General features: G+C 50.8%; 1 protein-coding gene and 1 long non-coding RNA gene across 4 annotated transcripts in view; one reads left to right on the top strand and one right to left on the bottom strand.

Moving 5' to 3' along the window:
* Positions 1–3,300: 3,300 nt before the first annotated feature.
* LOC120750627 (uncharacterized) lies at positions 3,301–6,109 on the bottom strand. Its single transcript, XR_005700076.1, has 2 exons — positions 5,800–6,109; positions 3,301–4,771 (listed from the first exon to the last, which is right to left on the bottom strand). It is a non-coding gene; the product is annotated as an uncharacterized LOC120750627 (long non-coding RNA).
* Positions 6,110–6,890: 781 nt separating this feature from the next.
* Positions 6,891–17,112, top strand: part of SPRED2 (sprouty related EVH1 domain containing 2) — a 58,145-nt gene continuing 47,923 nt past the window's right edge. For 2 of the 3 annotated variants that reach the window (XM_058419894.1, XM_040059528.1), the window contains exon 1: positions 6,891–7,021. In XM_058419894.1, coding sequence (XP_058275877.1) covers positions 6,975–7,021 — 47 coding nt within the window. In that variant the 5' untranslated portion in view covers positions 6,891–6,974. Of the gene's footprint in view, positions 7,022–8,493; positions 8,644–17,112 lie in introns of all 3 variants that reach the window. The other variant, XM_040059529.1, reaches the window with a different exon arrangement.

The following is a 17,112-nucleotide window of genomic DNA, read 5'->3' as shown; positions in this document are numbered from 1 at the left end:
TAATTCTTCTTGGTCATACCAAACCTTAAATTAACCCCCCACTCCTACCCGCTTGCCATTTTAGCACGACGGCATTAACTGCAGAAGGAACAAAAAAAGCCCTTCAGCTGCCACTTCAGCACGCCCCATATCTTGGATTGTTTTTACTTTCAGCTTTTAAGGCCAGAACAGGCATCCAGCAATAACCAGCCCTTTTTTTTTTTTTTTTTTTTTTCCCCCTCTAAGAGACTGGAGAGTCTACTGTCTTAAACAAAGGAGTCCTGTGAGCAGGACCAAGCTCATGCTTTTGGTCTTGTAGGTGTGAAGCTGGGCTTGCAGTTCGGGGCTTTGTTAAGCCTGGCAGGAAACACTGCTGGGGATGCAGTGGGCACCTGGAAGGCCTTGCATCCAGTACCTGCAGGTAGCAGCTTCTGTTAACAACCACACACAGAGCAGAGCTGGGAGCCTTCACTCCCTTCTAGGTGGAGCTGGTATCCATACTGGAGTACATGTACAGTCCCCAGAGGTTTTTGTGTGGAGTGACTAATTACTTCTCCCCTTAGAACTGGGCAGGGAAGCACAATAGGTGTGTGATTACCAGAACATAAAAGGATTATTTTCCATGGGAATCCTTGGGAACATCTTGGAAGGTGGCTGTCTAAGGAGGTGTTCTCTGCAGGACCATTAAACTCTCCTCTCAGCTTTTCATCATGTGCTGCGACTTATCCCGAAGCTATTCAGTGGTGCATGGGGTTAACCATGAGCCTTCTTTAACTCTCCACCTCTGAGCCCTTCCAGGACACTCATAAGCCATGTGCTATATTTGCCTAGCTGGAGTTGTTATGAGGATGTTGACACAAGGGGAAATATCTGCCTGGAGAAGAGGGTGGACTGGCACCCTTTGAAATTAAATATGGCCAAGCATCTGCAAAGGACTGAGTGGGTCAGTGTCACCGAGCAGCCCTGAAGCCAAAGGCTGAGTAAATGAGGCTGCAGGCAGGGTACAGACAACTCATTTCCCCTGTGTACCCTACGCCATCAAACATCTGACCCAGCCACGTCAGCATTTCCATATTTCAAACGCTTAATTTAACTCTGGAAGCCCTTCCTGATTGATACCTGTGCGGGGGTTTCTCCCACAGCCAGGTCTAGACTGGGTAAACCTGCAATTAAAACCACTCAGACACTGAATAGGACCCTGTACTCACAGCGAGGCACCGGGTGCCAAAAGGAGGTCAAGCCACAAAAACTGGTTTTGCCAAAGTAGTCAGTCAACTGTTCAACGTGTCACCTGCTGAGGCTGATCAAAGAGCTTTGCCATAAAGGGGACGAGGGTGTTCAGAGGGGATGGTCTCACAGCAGCTGTGAGAGAAAGGGAGGAACGCCCCAGTGAAGTTTGGCTATCAGAAGGCAGCTTTCTGAAATACACTGAAAGGTTCAAACCCAATTGAAATAACCCCCAAGGAGGGGAGGAAAAGGTGTGCACGACTCCAGTGTTTTTTTCTGAGATCCATCCACTCTTGTGCTCCCTGAAGTAAAACCAGATTATTTGGCATCTGTTTGTTCAGTTCCCATGAGGCCCTGGAAACAGCTGTATCAAAAATGCAGAAACCTCTCAAGGGTGGAAAGGCATCTCGAGAGAAGAGCAGCCCTTCCCTCGTGCCAAAAGTAGCCTGGCTTTAGGACTAATCCTGAGGTTGCAGTGACACTTGCAAAGTCCCTGCACACCTACTTTTCAATTTGATGGGCCAGGGGATGCTGAGTAGGGAATGCACAGGAGCAAAGCGCCGCTGCAGAACAGGCAGCAGTAAGTGAAGGCTTTGTAGCATTGTAGCAGTTTTTCCTTCCAAGCGTTCAGCACAAAAAGATATGCAAAAAAAAAGTTCAAGAAGCAGCTGTGCGCCCATCTCTGGTTGAGTCCATGGCAGGGACTTGACTCTAGTGGCAGCACGAACCATCGTCCTGCACCACTACACGTGAAGGAATCACTCCCACCAACGCTGCTGTCTCACCAAACCTGCTAATGCCACCCTCTGACCAGGGTGGAACTTGGGGGTGGGAAGGCTGAAGAGTTGAACTCAAGATTAGAGCATTTTCCTGCTATCTGCACCACAAAGACAATGTGTCATGTGCTTGTGAGACTACGATTTAGGTTTGTTATCATCCCTTTATATCAAAAGGAAGTTATGCACACAAAGGAAACACCAAACCATCGTGTCAGGGGGGCTATAAATCACTTACTGCTGAATATTAACAGGGCAACAGAGTGCCCAGTAGGAAAGCAAGGGTTTCGCCATCTCCCCATTTCAATAAACTTCGCTTTTATTTTGGGAGAGGATGAAGGAGAGCACGAGGTTTGAGGGACGCAGCTACAAGTGACAGCAGATTTGTCCCACAGGCATGACTCAGGCCTGACTGCGTGCACTGGTCAATGCCTTCCCAGCCCATTTGTTGCTGTTGCCCAAGCTGATCCCATGGTGTCCAGAAAAGACGCACAGGCAACAGCACAGAGATCACCTCAGCGTTGCTACTTGCTGTCCTAGTAAAATGCCGATTTACAAAAACAAAAAAAAAATGGGGAAGTGGGATAGTCAGCTCATCTGGCAGCATAGGTCCTTTCTGCTTGCCTGCTCTGGTCTTACCAGCCTCCAAAAGGACATCCTGGAAAGATTTAAAGCTCTCCACATCCTCTTCCCCTGGAAGGTGCCCAAAAGCATCCCGACAATTCTCCAAACCACATGCTAAAATCCCACTCCTGAAAAAAACCTCTGTATTTCCAAACTCTCTGACCTCTCAAAAAGTGTCAGCCCTGAGAGATTTCACTCTTGACTGCAAATGTTGCAGGTTGTTTCTGTAGCTCTTAAATTCTGAGCAATTATGACGGGGAAAAACACAGATGTAATCGTTGCTTTTAAAATATGATTGCTGCTCGAAAGAATTATTGGGGAGGGGGGTAATTGTCTGGAGGATGGCATGATTCAGGACTGCTGACTTCCACTCCTCACTCATTCAAAGTCACCAAGTGAGTCAGTGGAAAAATTACTGAATTCAGCACAGTCAACAGGGTACCAACATACATATTTAGGTTCTTAAATCAACAGTGTGGAAGATTTCAGCTCGAAGGCTGAAAGGTTTTACAAGTGAGAGTAAGTGAAGGTAGGAGGCTACGTTGCAAGCCTGCAGTAAATGCCATCCTAAACTTTGACACTTCAGATTCCAGTGGTTCTCACCCTAAATAAGTGCTAGCTGAAAGTGTAACAGCACTCAGGGAAGTTTATTCCAACGCAAGCAGAAACAAGGTTTTCTGCAGCAACTATAGTATTACTCTGCAAAATAAATGTTTATTTGGAACATAAAACAGGGGACAGTCATAGCAGGCAAATATCGTTAGTATGCAGGAGCTGCTGCCTTGAAGCTCTGCCACCAAAGGCTAATTAATTCTAGGTACCTTAACGATCACATCACAGGGAAGCGCTATTCTGTGTCTGAGCAGAAGCTCTGTATACAAACAACACAAAGCACAAACAGAAATCACACCTCGGAGAGGGAGCCTTTTCATTCAGAAAAGTCAGCCAGCTCAAGCACGCTGCTTGCAAGAACCGGCACAGTAACCTAAATATTAGAAAAATAAAATTCAATACTTCGGTGAAAGCAACAGTAAAAGGGTTGTGCAGCGAGTGAGAGAAGTCATTAAGAGAATAAATCGCTTAGCAGCTTGCAAATTGGCAGGACAGTGAAAGCGGAGATCAAATAAGAGATCTTGCAAATCCACAGGAAATGACTCAAGAAGCTAGATCAAGTAAAACTTCAGCTTCCGAGCCTCAGCCACATTTGCTTCTCACCATCGGGGTAAATATGCGCGCACACAACATAAGCACATAAAAATACATCCAGATCACACAGACAAGCTCTCAAGTATTAATCAGACAGTGATTAATACCCAGTCCTCCTCAGAGGTATAACCATTATAATGGCCTTTTAATTACATGATTGTGCCCTGGGTTTTTCACATGGCTATAACTCTCCTCATATCCTGCTTCTGCAGTAACCAACTGCTAAATGCCACGCTCCCCACTTCAGGCACATCAATGATCCTGATCATCACAGAAATTTTTGGCATGAAAGATCTTGAGGACGTTAGAGGTCCGTGCAATCTCAGCATCCTTTGGGGGAAAGAAAAGACATAGGATGGATGGAAATGTGTCAAATCATTACATCTGGTCTCTTATCGTAGAGCAGCTGAAGACGTTCCTGCCATTTCCTTGCCCCAACCGCTCACTCCTGCCCTGACACTTCCTTTTGCTGCCAGCTCAGCTTTGCCAAGATGTTTATCATGCCATTCTGCAAGCTGGATCCTTGAATAACTTCCCAAAAGAAAGAGGTATTGGGGGGTATTATTAGCTGGGACCATTTAGCAGATCCAGCAGCATCGCTCCTCGGCGGGGGATGCGTTAGCACAGCCGAGGGGGTGACAAACTGTGCTTTGCAAAGGAATGGGTGGGAAGGGGGTGGGGGGACAGGCAGCATTGCCACCCAAAAGAACACCCACGGTCTGCCAAAGGGAGGGGCAGCAGGCTTGCACTCTCATTCATTATCTGGCGCTACGGCCAAACCTCTGGCAGTGACAGGAGCATTACTCTAATATTGTGCCACAAAGCTGCAGATTCTGGTACCACCTCCAAAGGACATGCTGCTCCTCCCTGAGGAGGAGACTTCAAAGCTTTCATCAGCTCTTGCTTCCATCTCATTACTAGCAGGCCACAGATTTCTCTCCAAGTTTCCACTTCTGCTCCTGAAAAGAAAATTTACAGCACTTAGAAACTGAAACCCAGAGAAACACAGCTTCCACACCAAAATCTGAAGGCCTCTCCAAGACTAAATCCCATGGACTAGACTTGAAGGTTAAATCAGTGTATGGCTCCCTTAGGAACGGCAGTCATACCGAGACTGAATATCCCAGTGCAGTGAGAGCAGAGAGGGCACATCTCCCCACCTGCAGTGGGAAAGGGATGCTGCAGTGCAGGAGCCTGCAAAAGCTGGAGGGCAAGGCCATGTGCTTAGGTGGTGCAGACACCTTTCTTCTCGAGGACTGCTCGATCACAGAGGACATGATGGAGGAAGCAAAACCAAAACTCACGGCTAGTTACTCAACCTCAGGGGCCAAACTATCTTTTCAATAGTCAGCTCCCGTTACCCCTCCTCTATGAACCAAGCAAGACCTGAGGGCAGATGTCAGGGTGTAGCTATGGACACAACATGTGCTGGTAGCATTTACAGTTATGGCGCCGTTCATTGCAGCAAAAAACATTTGAAGTGACCTGTGAGAAAAGCTGTGCGATGTCACCAGCACGCCAGCACGTACCTCACAGCAATTCTGAATGCGGCTCTAAGGGGCAATTTGAGCTCTTGTAGAGAGGGCAATGTGGGGTGGGAAGAACACAAGGGCGGTGAGAAAACAGCACCTGAATCTTGGGACGTGCTGCTGCGGGAGCAACATTGGCTCACTGGGCTCCTTCTACTGACCAGCTGCCAGACTGGGCGTACGGCATCACGCTACGGAAACGCTTCCTGTGGGTCTCAGCAGCCACCATGCGGAGCTGCACGGAGCCAGGCTGCCCTGGGCCAAACCAAACCAAGCTGAGCTGAACTCAGCCGGGCCAGGAGAAGTCAGCGGGAGGTGAGCCAAGATGTCCAGAGAAGGGCAACAAAGTTGATGAAGGCACTGGAGCACAAGTCTTGTGAGGAGTGGCTGAGGGAGCTGGGGTTGTTTAGCCTGAGAAAAGGAGGCTCAGGGGTGACCTTATCGCTCTCTACAGATACCTGAAAGGAGCGTGTGGCCAGGTTTGGGGTTGGCCTCTCCTCCAAGTCAACCGGCGACAGCACAAGAGGACACACTCTTATGCTGCGCCACGGGAAGTTAAGGTTGGACATCAGGTGAAATTTCTTCACAGAAGGGGTCATTACGCATTGGAATGGGCCGCCCGGGGAGGTGCAGGAGTCCCCGTCCCTGGAGGTGTTTAAGGGAAGCCCGGACGCGGCACCGAACGCCACGGTCTGACCGTCACGGTGTTCGGTCATAGGTTGGACCCGACGATCCCAGAGATCTTTTCCAACCTCATCGATCCTGTGATTTTTGAGCGCGGCCTGGCAGGGCTGAGCCGGCTCTTGCTGCGCCCGGCTGCGCAGGGCTGAGCGGGGCCGAGTACGGCCGAACCCGGCGAACCGGGCCGGGCCGTTCCGTTCGGCACCAGCCGCAGCCGGGCGGGCCCCGGCGCCCCGGCCGGGCCGAGAGCAGCGGCGGGCGGGGCGCGGGGGCTGCGGCGCGGGGGGCGGCGCCAGCGGGCGGAGGCGAACGCGGCGGGACCGCACCCCGGGCGCTGAGCCGCGCCGCGGGGGCTCGGGGGGCCGGGCCGGGGCGGCGCCACTGCCGGCCGCGTCTCCTCCTTCCCCGCCGCCGCCGCTGCGGCTCCCTCCCTCCTCCCTTCCCTCCTCCCGCCCGGGTCCGGCGCTGCCCTGCCCGCTCCCGGCGGCCGCGGCAGCGCCGCCGCTTCCTGCCGGGGCTCCCCGCTCCCTCCCTCTCTCCCTCCCTCCCTCCCTCCCTGCCCGCTCCGCCGCCCCCCGCGGCGCCCCGCCATGGCGTGATCGCGGCCATGGGGCTGGCCCGGCGCCGCCGCCTGCCCCCGGGCGCTGCGCCGCTCCCCCGGGCCCGGACCCCGCGCCGCCGCCGCCGCCGCCGCGCCCCGCCGCGCCCCCGCGGCGCGCTGACCGCTGCCTCTCCTCCTCCGCCCCCGGCCGCCGCCGCCCGGCGACGAGCGCGGCCGTAGTCCCCCCCCCCCCCCCCCCCCCCCCCCCTTCTCCCCTCCCCGCCGCCGCCCGCGCTCCCGCGCCGTCGGGCCCGGCGCGGCCGCCAGCCCCGGCCCGCCGCGGCGCGGCCTCCCTCGCCATGTGAAGCTCGGGAAGATGCGGAGGCGCAGCCCGGCCGCCCGCGGCGAGGGATGAGCCTAGACGGGGAGAAGATGACCGAGGAAGCCTACCCTGACGAGTGAGCGGGGGCCGGGGGCGGCGGGCGGCTGAGGGGCACGGAACGGGGCGGGCGGGGGGGGGAGTCTTTTGTTGCCCCGGCGGGAAGCGGCCGCGGGTCGCTCGTCCCCCGCACCCCCGTGCGCGGAGGGACGGACGGACGGACGGAGCGGCCGCGGAGCGGACGGGGGGACGCGGACGCGCGCGTTCGTGTGCGCGCCGCCCGCCCGCGCATCCGCCATTTCGCGCTCCCCCCGGGCCGCGCTCATTTGCATACGGCCCTTTCATTCATAAAAACCCCCGGGAGGGCGGCGCGGCCCCGCCGGGGTGCGGGGCCCCGGGGCACGGCAGGGAGGGGGCGCAGCCCCGTTCCCCGCCCCGGCCGAGGGGCTCGGGGCGCCCGGCGGGGGCGCCCGGGGGCGGAAGCGGCGGGGAAGGGAAGGGAAGAGGGGAGCGATGCGCGCCCCCGCCCCGCAGCCCCGGGCCTGGGGAGGGTCGGGAAGCGGAGCCGGCAGGGGAAGGAGCGGGGGGGGGGGGGGGAAACACACGACGTCGCGGATCCCCGCCCCGGCCGCCGCCGTTTTGTGAATAGGAGGGCGGCCGCCGCCGCCGTCACATGACGCCGCATTCATAAACCCGGTCACCGGCGGCCTCCCCATTCACCGGCACCCCCCGCCGCCCACCCCTGCCCCGCGGCCCTCCCGCCGCTGGTAAACCCCTTCCCGAGGTGCCGCTCCGAGGCTTTTAAAATGCCCGACGGTGCGCTTCCCCCCCCCCCCCTTTTTTTTTTAACGTTTTCTTCCCCAAAATAAAAAGCTCAAAGCCGCTGCAGCGGAATGGCAGGAAAGGGCTCTTTCACGCCGTGCTGGCCCAAGGGCTGTTCCTGGCGATCTCCTTCGGGGTTTTGACAGTCAAGAGGAATGAGTCACTGGCGTGCAGGACTGGGCTGGTGCCAAGCGCCATAGGATGTACCGCGCTTTAAAACGACTCCTTGCGGGGCTCGTCAAGCGCCCGTCAGAATTGTGCAACTTTTTGGCTCGGTTCGGAGGTCCGAAAAAGGTCGTGATTGGTGGCATGTGCCACGCTTGCCACCTTCATCGCGGTGATTTTACTTTGGGGCGATTTACTGGGGAAATACGAGTGGCGAAGGAAATGGCTTCTGCCCCCCGACGTGTGTGTGTTGAGAGGAATTGTTATTTTGGCAGCTCCTAATGAAGAGACTATAAATACGTGTTTATATGTAGCTTCTAAAATCGTGGTTATTTTGATGTTGGTAAGGTTCTTGCAACAACAACAAAAAAAAAAACAAAAACAAACAAGCAGGAAAAAAAAAGACCATACCAAAAAAGAAGTAGTTACATGCAGATTGGCGTGACCTAACAGGCTGGAAAAACGTGGCCAGCTCATTTCCACTAAAAATGTGGTTCTTCATTTGGTTGGTTTGATTTTTTTTTGATTTTCTTTTTTTTTTTTTAACTTTGCAAATTGGACAAGAGGAAGAGAAGTGGGTCCCAGTCTCTGGGTCTGAGAACACGGGGCCAAACCTAACCCAATTCAGTGGACAAAAACCTGGCGCTCAACAGCCTTCATCTTGAGGCGAGATACTGCTCCAAACGTGTTTTTCCTGCAGGGCTCAGTGCAGAGGTGAGTGTTGGTGTAAAACACCAAGCACTTGGCTCTGATGGGTAGCTGGTGGATTTTTTTTTTTTTTTTCCCCTTGACTGTAGGCTGCCGTTTGTTTTGGAGCGAATTCTTCCTCCACGTGCTGCTGCGCTGCCATGCTGACAGAGGCTTCAGCTAATGGTTTTGATGCGTGTGGGAGCTCTTGGGTCATGCCGCTCTCCTGGGGTCACCTTTCAAGCCAGCTGCACTGTGCCTTGGTCCCTTGGAGGTGTGGAGTGCTGGTGACCACGGGGAGCTGGCACCCAACCGATTCCCTGGCCGCCGAAAGCTTTTTTGTTGGCGTCTGGATGTGTTGGCTTTCAGGGTCGGCGATGCCTCGTGGTCCTTACCTCAGTGCACATCCCAGGTGGCTCTCCTGGTTTGGCTTGTCGGGGTTTGGTGCAGAGCTTGGCTTTGTAGGGCACGGCGAGGTGTTTTAGGTAAGCCGTGGCTTCCTCTGTAAGCTCCTCGCTTCCAGCCTCGCATTGATTGATAGCGTTGCTGAAGTCGGTGACTCATGGGTTGTTTTTTCATTTCAGTGGTGGGTGAAGTGATTTGATTTTTTTTTTTTTTTTTCCTCCAATATATATGGTGTTAAAAGAAACAAGGACAGGCTCTTCTGATAAGTTTTCTCAAGCTGTCAGAACAATGGTGGTATAGCACGCTATTTGCCCTAGATATCTGGCTTTAATTTGCATAGCTATTCTTGTTTCACTGAGTGCACTGTGAGCAAATGTTAACAGCCAGATTACAAAAAAAGGACCACTGTCAGGATGCCTTTTAAAATAACCCTCTTCAAATAAATAATAAGGGTTTCCCCCCTCCCTTTTTTCCCTTTTTTTTTAGTAGTTTCTTGAAAACAGCTCGATTAGACTTTTGAGTTTTGAGGTAATTTACAAAACCGAGGAAGGAAACAAACAGGGTTTAGGATGCTGGAAACCCATCAGAACTGCACCATTTCGGATCGATGCTTAGAGGTCAGTTTGTCATTGCCTAGCAAGCCAGGCATATATATATATATATATACACACACACACACATATGTAAAGGCATCTCAGCCTTTATATTTCTGCTTCCCTCCTTGCCCCTCGCACGTTGCAGGCTGGGGGCAGGATGGGGATGCCAGCTAATAAATCAGAGGCTCGAAGCTGCGCCGGGAGGATTTCGTGCAGCGCTGCACCCAGAAGATGGGCGACCCTTTCCAAAACCATCCTGGATGGGCTGCCCGTGGCTTTTCCTCCCGTGATGAGGAGGAGGAGGAGGATGGAGCTGAACCCTGAAAGCGATTCAGTTACGCCCGGAGGCTGCCGCCTGCTCGTTCCGATGCACGGTTCCAAGAAAGTCACAGGAAGTAATTAAATGGAAAAGGTCAGAGAACGAGGAAGTGTTGGTCCGCAGCCTTTCGCTGCTTGGGATGGAGCCGCGATGCCCTGGCCCGGCCGCGTCCCGGGAGCGTCCCCGCTGCTCCGACGCACGCCTGATTTATTCCAGGGAGCTGGGAGCGCTCCTGCCAAGCGTTTGCAAGTGGGACTGGTCCCCCTGGAGGTTTTTAACGAGCTGGGTTAAGTGGCATATGTGTAGGGTTGCTGTGGTGGTGTCCGGGACAGCGAAATGTGGCGTGAGATCACACTGATGTGTTTTTCCAGTCTGAGGAAAGAAAATCAGACTTAACTTGCTCTTGCTTGGTTCTTTTTATCAGTCCCAAAATCTCGCTTCCCTCCGCTTCTGAGCAGACACCAGTGATGTTTGCTCTGAACGCTGAGTCCGTCAGTATTGCAATTTGCCCTTTGTGCTAAAAAGAAAAATATTCTCCCCCCTCCCCTTCGTTTTCACTGCATTTTCACCCCATTCTGATCGTTTTTCTGTAGGTATCAAAGGCAGCTCATTCGGCTGAATTATTTTGCTGCAAATTTCAGCCAGGGAGGAAGGCATGGGACACACTGTGTGTTATGACATTATCACTCGCAAATAGGACAGGAAATGAAGGATTGCCAAAATATAACTGTTTATTTCTTGGCCTGAAAACATGCCTGTTTAAAATATGACATGTAAGTAGCTGCTTTGTTCGGTCTCTGGGAGAAGTTGTTGTTTATAAGGGAATAATAGATCTGTCAGATGAAGAAGAGGGGGGAAAGAAAGAAGGGATTTACCCTTTCTACTCTCTTTACTTCTCCTTTGGAAATGCCTTGAAAAGAACTTGTAGGTGGAAAATGTATGGAGAGGGTGTTTGGTCAGACAGCTGGAAGCGGGGAAAAGTATGGGAAGAGGGTTGCCACAAGCGGAAGGGAGCTGGATTTTTAATTTCTCAGCACATTAGACCATGCTATGGCCCCGTGCAGCCCATGGATAATAACCCAGATGCAGCACTGAAAAGGAGAAGCCAAACCAACCTGCCTCTGGGCCAGAAAGTGAGGTTTTTTTGGTGCAGCTCCCCTCCTGGAGGAGTGCGGTGGGACGGTGTTGGAGTGCGGCGCAGATGCTGCACCAGCAGTGGAATCATCTTTGACCTGTTTTTGCAGCCTGTTTTTTTATCTCACTGAGGCACACCCCGGAGCGTGGGTTAAAAGGTAGGTTTTATCTACCTGTTTAATTAAATCCTGAGGCTGCAAACAAAAGTGCGCTGTGTGGCAAGGCTGGCTCCTAACGTGGGCTTGGTTCGCTCTTAGCCGGATTTAAACCACTAAATTGTTTCCTGTCGGCCACCAAATTGCAGGGAGATGATGGCAGTTGTCCTCCTTCTTCTGGACCAGGCTGGAAAATAGGAGCTCAGGAATGAGACACAACTTGACTATTGGTTTCAGTCCCTCCTTTTTCTTCCTTACATGCTCTGGTGTGCTTGAGGAATTGATAAATTCAATTTCCTTCCCTCCAGCGGAATGGCCATAGGAACTGCTCCCTACAACAAATTCATTGAAAAATGTGGCTTTTTTGTTTTCCCCTTTTTCCCCCCCACCCTTTTTAACAGCACGAGGTGGATCTTTCTTGCAAGAGCTGTGCAGGGGCGGAGAGGGCACGGAGATCAGTGAAGCTAAAAGTACAGCTCTGGAGACTCTGCTTTTGATATATGCCCTGTTTGCTAAGTGGAGCGTTTGATTTTTTTGGAGGACTTAGGCTTCTAAAGCAGTGTAGATTTTAAAAAAGAAGTAAAATGGAAAAGGTCAGTCGACTAAAAAAAGGCACAGATAGACTGTGGAGTTGACTGACAGGAGATAGGAACTGCAGCAGGTCCCCATTTCTGTAGACTACCAAAAGCAAGCAGGAAGCTGTTGTCACGTAAATCCCAGCGCTGGAAAGAGAGGTCTGCTCCAAGCCTGGCAGCAAGCAGAGCAGGGCAGCATCTCCCAGCATCTTGCTTGCACTGGCCATTTCTTTCCACTTTGGCCGTGGGTAAACTCAGCTGATGGTTTCTAATGATTTATTTTCTCTTTTCTTTTTTTAATTTTGCTTCTTTTCTTACCTATTGGTTCTCTGCCAAGATCTTCTGAGTTTTCCTTCCTTCCCGTTTCTCTACCCACATCCACCCCCTTTCTTTGTCAGATTTCCTTTAATCATTTATTTTTCTGGTGCTTGCTCAATCCTGTAAACCTGACCCTCTCAAGCTGCAGAGAAACGCAGCTGGGCTGTGTTGGCCGCCTTCTCTCCGTGTCTGACCCACACCTTGGGGTTTGCATCAGCTCTTGGGAGCAGAGGCCAAGTTTGCCCATGTGGTTTCTCAGGATTTGGTTCCTTGCAAGGCAAGGAGAACCATCTGCTGGCCCCCACTGCTGCATGAGTGGAGGCTGTGGGGCTGCAGGATGGGGCTGGGATGAGGGGCAAGCCCTGCTGATGCAGCAAGAATAGCAAAGCATTGCTCCTGCACTTCTGCCCACCGGCACAGCGCTTCTGGGAGGTTTATCACCATCAGTCTGGGTACCCACAAATGCTCCCAACCTCTTTTTTTCTGCTCCAGCTTGGTGTCAGGCAAGTGTTGTGTGGGCAGGTGGGCATCGTCTCAAAGTCCAGGAGGATGTCTTCGCTCCATCTCGTTTTCTGTCTCCATTTCCTTTTCTCTGCACTCTTGAGGGTATCCTTTTGCTTTTTGCCTCTTTTATTTCGATCCCTTCATGTGTCACACTTGTCTGGGAGCAGGACTTCTATGACTCATGCTGCAGCCAAACCTTCATGGCAGTATTCTCTCCTCACATCGGGGGAAGGTGATCCCTATAACGTGCACCCAAAGTAGCCACTGGGGTAAAACGCCGTCTACCCCATGCAGTAGAAGTAGATGCTTCACCTTAAAGTAAGGTGTTTTATCAAAAGCACTTTTACAAAGCCTGCTTTCAAGGCTGTTGGAGACCTTTCTGCCGACAGCCAGCAGGTTCTACCTGTTGCAGTAGGTCTAAAGTAAGTTTTTAACCCAAATTACTGTTTTTGTCTCTAGCCTGCTTGTTCTTACAGTCTTTGAATAATTTTATCCTTTGGCTTTCTTCGCTTGCAACGTGCATTTCAAGGACTATGTTTTGGGGATTTGTTGTGTTCCTTCCACCCCCCCGCCCTCGTTCTCGACTCCTACATGTAATCAGAGGAGAGATCTTGAGTCTATCAGCTGAGTACTGCTGATGGCTATTCCAGCTCGGAAGGAAACTTCTTACTGGCAGGCGTGGGGAGGAGGGTTTGCGGGACTTTCTAACAACGGGAGTTGATTTCCCCATCTGTGGTGTTTTCTAAAGCGGGATTGCAGAGTTGCCCAAAGTGCTTGGATTTTGACAGTGTCTGGCAAGGAGAAAAGCATTCTATGACTTGAAGACTGCGATGGTGATGAAGCTTGTTGCTTGCTAGCTAGAGCTTTTTGTCTGAGGTGCTGCAGAAACGAGGAAAAATGCGAGCCAGAATTAGTGTCTTCAGTGAACTACTCGAAGGATAAATGGCCTTTCAGAAGCGGCATTAGGACTCGTTACCTGTGTACATCTCTCCCTAGGAACAAAAGTGTCTGTCTCCTGTTGAGAGTAACCACCTCCCCCTCTTTTTGAATAGGGAGGTTTGAGTTGGTCACTGTTCCACCTCTGCCGCTGCTCTTTGCCAGGCTGGCGCTGCTGTGTTGTAAAACCTGATAGCGTCTTTTGATCCTGCATATGGGAAACACGTCTCCCGGCTTGTAGGGACCTGCGCTGCCGTGCAAGGACAGGAGCGTGTTCTGCACATGCACTCAAGTCCCGAGGAGCTCTGGAAGCACTTAGGTTGTTGTTTTTTTTAACTGCATTATACATACATCCTGTTTGGATAGTCCCATTACTCCTTTCTCCTGCGAGCTAGAAGTGGCCGCTTCCCTCCCGTACATTAAAATGTAGAACGTCGCTTGCCCGTTTGAGGAGCTGAGGGCAAGATGAGTTTCCATTGCAATACTTAAAGTACACTGAAGACATTCGTACAGCAGAGTTTCAAAACACAAAGTTTCTTCCCTAAACACTGGAGCCTGTTAGAGCCTACCACAATTTGCCTGCCAGCTCCTTGCTGGTCCTCCCCTCACCTGCAGAAAGTTTCTTAAATGATGTGGTTTTACAGGAATTAAGTCCATGCTTAGGATCAGCTGAAGACACTAGCAGCAATTAGTATTGAGTTAAAGCACACCTGTGTAATTTACCTTTTTTGTTTGAGTCTTTATGCTTTCTATTTTTTTATTAATTCCCATACTGGTGGTGGAAAGCACCAGGTGGTTTTCTCCCTTTAAATTTCAGCAGCACCTCTTTTTCTGCAGCTGTAATGTCTCCTAATGCATAGCACCTTGAGCAGGTCCCTGTTTCGAGGGGGATGCTGCCCAAAAAGATCATGCCACTAGAAGCAGAGAGCTCAGCTTCCCTCCACTCGCCGCCTTCCTTCGCTGACATGTCCAAGCACTCCCACCTGGGCTTCCAAGTGCTGGTGAGGCATGCTGGCAGTTGACCTGGTTTTACAAGTGGAAAGGTATGCCCTGGAGCTGAGAGAAGGTTACTAACTAATGCTTCAAGTTGCAGCACAGAGGGAAGCCTGTGCTTTGCCTCAAGTTGGGACAGAAGGAGGCGAGGGGCAGGCGGATAGCTGGGATCGCGCCTTGGTGGCAATCAGTGGCTCGTCACTGCATCCATCTTTGTAAAACCTTGGGGGCTGTGTAGGGGAAAAGTGTCCAGGTTCTGAAACTGGAGAGTTACTTCTGTTGTCTTCCAGTGATCCGAGGGATGCTGTAAAAGAGCCGCTGGAAGGCACCAGCAGAACTGGCGAGTGCGGTCGGCTGCTGCTGTGGGGATCTGGCTCTGGGGTTGCAATTATTTACAAACCGTCTCGTTCTTAAAAATTATGTAGAGATCTGAGAGTATTCCCTGGGTTAATTTAAAGCATGCTTGGGGGTTTATAGATGTGTAGCTTAGTTTTTGCTCAATTGCTTGCTTTTGTTTCATTTATTTGCGTGGTTACTGTGACGCTTGGACCTTTGCGCCTCTCCGTCATTTGTCTGTACTGGCTGGGTGAGGATTTGAGGTCAGGGGTTCAGTGGGGTGATGAATGCCTAGTTTTCCCTTAGATGCCTCATGCAGTGGGTCTCGATGATGTTGACAAGCTGAGAGATTCACCCTCCTTTGCTGGCTGTGAAAGAGCTGCATGGGAGAGGATGTCTAAAGGTGATGGTCAGACCTAGACCTGCTTTCTCCAGTTTTCTCCTCAATTTTTAATGCAGCCACCTTACATGATCACATTTCCTAAAAACCAAGGTGTCTGATTCCTTAGCGCAGATTTCTTTTTGAAGTTCTTCTTTTCATCTTTGAAGTTGTATTAAAAGCCCTGCTTGCCTCATTGGCAGCGGAGGGCCGGGGTACAGACACCTCTGTCAGACCTCAGTGTAAATCTCTGTATTTCAGGAGCTTGCTATGCTCCGTGTATTTAAAGTGTGTGTGTTTATAAATCACGGAAAATCCACTGATACTTCAGTGGTGGGCTTTTTTTTTTTTTATTTTAAACACTGGTGGAAATTACGGCAAAAACTTTATCGCTAGAGATTTATAATGCTGCCAACGTAATTCATCCTTGACTGAAACTTGGCATGGGAGGTGTTAAGCTGGTTGCAGCCCGTCGTTGCTTTATGTGTTGTTACTCTATGCATGCAGTTTGGTGGCTGTAAAGATAAAGAGGGTTAGGAAACGGTATAGAGTTTTATAAAACAGTCATTCTCATACTTGCATTGCTTGAATGACCTTGTGTTTTTAAAAAGGCACTTTAGTTGAACTGGAGGAAAAAGAGTGCAGAGCTTGTTTTCTCTGTTTAAAAGCAAGAATAAAAGGCTGCAGTACAATTAAGCCATTAGAGCTGCTTAAGGGGAAAATTTCCTTCTTTCTTTTCTGTGCAAGTATTTGGCATTTTGTTATAGCAATACTTCATGAGTGTATTGAGTGGCTGGAAAATTACTAAACAGTGCTGGAGATGAGCTTCTGCTTGTTATTTGAAGGAAGTGAAATGCAGAGTTAACCAGATTGGTTAAGAGCAATAAATAAGATGAAAAAATTAAAGGGGTATTGATAGGAGAGGGGCAGGCTGGCGTGGAGAGGGAGCCGGAGGTGCACAGAGAGCACGATCTCACAAATGCAGTCAGGAAGTTCTAGAAATACCCTTTATAAACACTGCATCCTACAGGAAGAACCTTAAAGTCCAAATAAACCTTTTCCCCTTGTGCCTATGTATACATAAACTCCACTGATTTGAGAGATCTTATCAGGTCAGTGATGTACCTTTTTACAGTAGTTCCTAAAACAAGTTCTGTGATAAATATCAACTTTGTTTGTTTGTTTATCAGGTTTGTTTGTGCTTTGGTCAGTTACTGAAGTCTGTTTCCCTCACCCATAAGTCCTAAACCTTCCCAGGTCAGTCTGACTGGATAAATGACCAATTTTGGTTAGCATCCTTACGAACACAGAGCTGTGAGGATGGGCAGAGTCAGGAGGAGAGTGAGGGATTTGATGTGTAGATGGGGGGTGATGGCCTTCCCCCACCTCAAAGTTATGGTTATAGGAATGTGGTATGCATAGAAATGCTAAGGAGACAGAACCAGGCTTATTTTGATGCCTTGGATTGAACTCCAAAAGATTTTGTTGATCCTGGGATTGCTCTGGCTGTCTTGCATGATGCTGGGGAGGATGACGTTAAAATACGTGTGCTTGCCTTACTGTGATGTTTTTACCCAGCTTCTCCCCTGTGCTTGCACATTGAAAATCTTGCTTCTCTCTCAGGCTTTTTACTGTGTCCTAGGAATAACCCAGAGGCCAGGATCTAGCCAGGGTCTTCCAGTTTTTGGGTGTGGAGGTAGCAGCTGGTGTGCCAGTGACCTCAGCTGTGCTGATCCTTCCCCAGGGTGCAGTTGAGGAGCCCTTTAAAATCACAGCCTATGAATGAAAAAAATTACAGCTTAACAGAGTCTGCCACCAACCATTCATTTGGTTTGGTTCTGTGTGT

This window comes from Hirundo rustica, chromosome 3, assembly GCF_015227805.2.
Source record: "Hirundo rustica isolate bHirRus1 chromosome 3, bHirRus1.pri.v3, whole genome shotgun sequence".
In the NCBI taxonomy this organism is placed as follows: Eukaryota; Metazoa; Chordata; class Aves; order Passeriformes; family Hirundinidae; genus Hirundo; species Hirundo rustica.
Note: the sequence above shows the minus strand (reverse complement) of the source record. Positions and strands in the feature narration are given on the sequence as shown.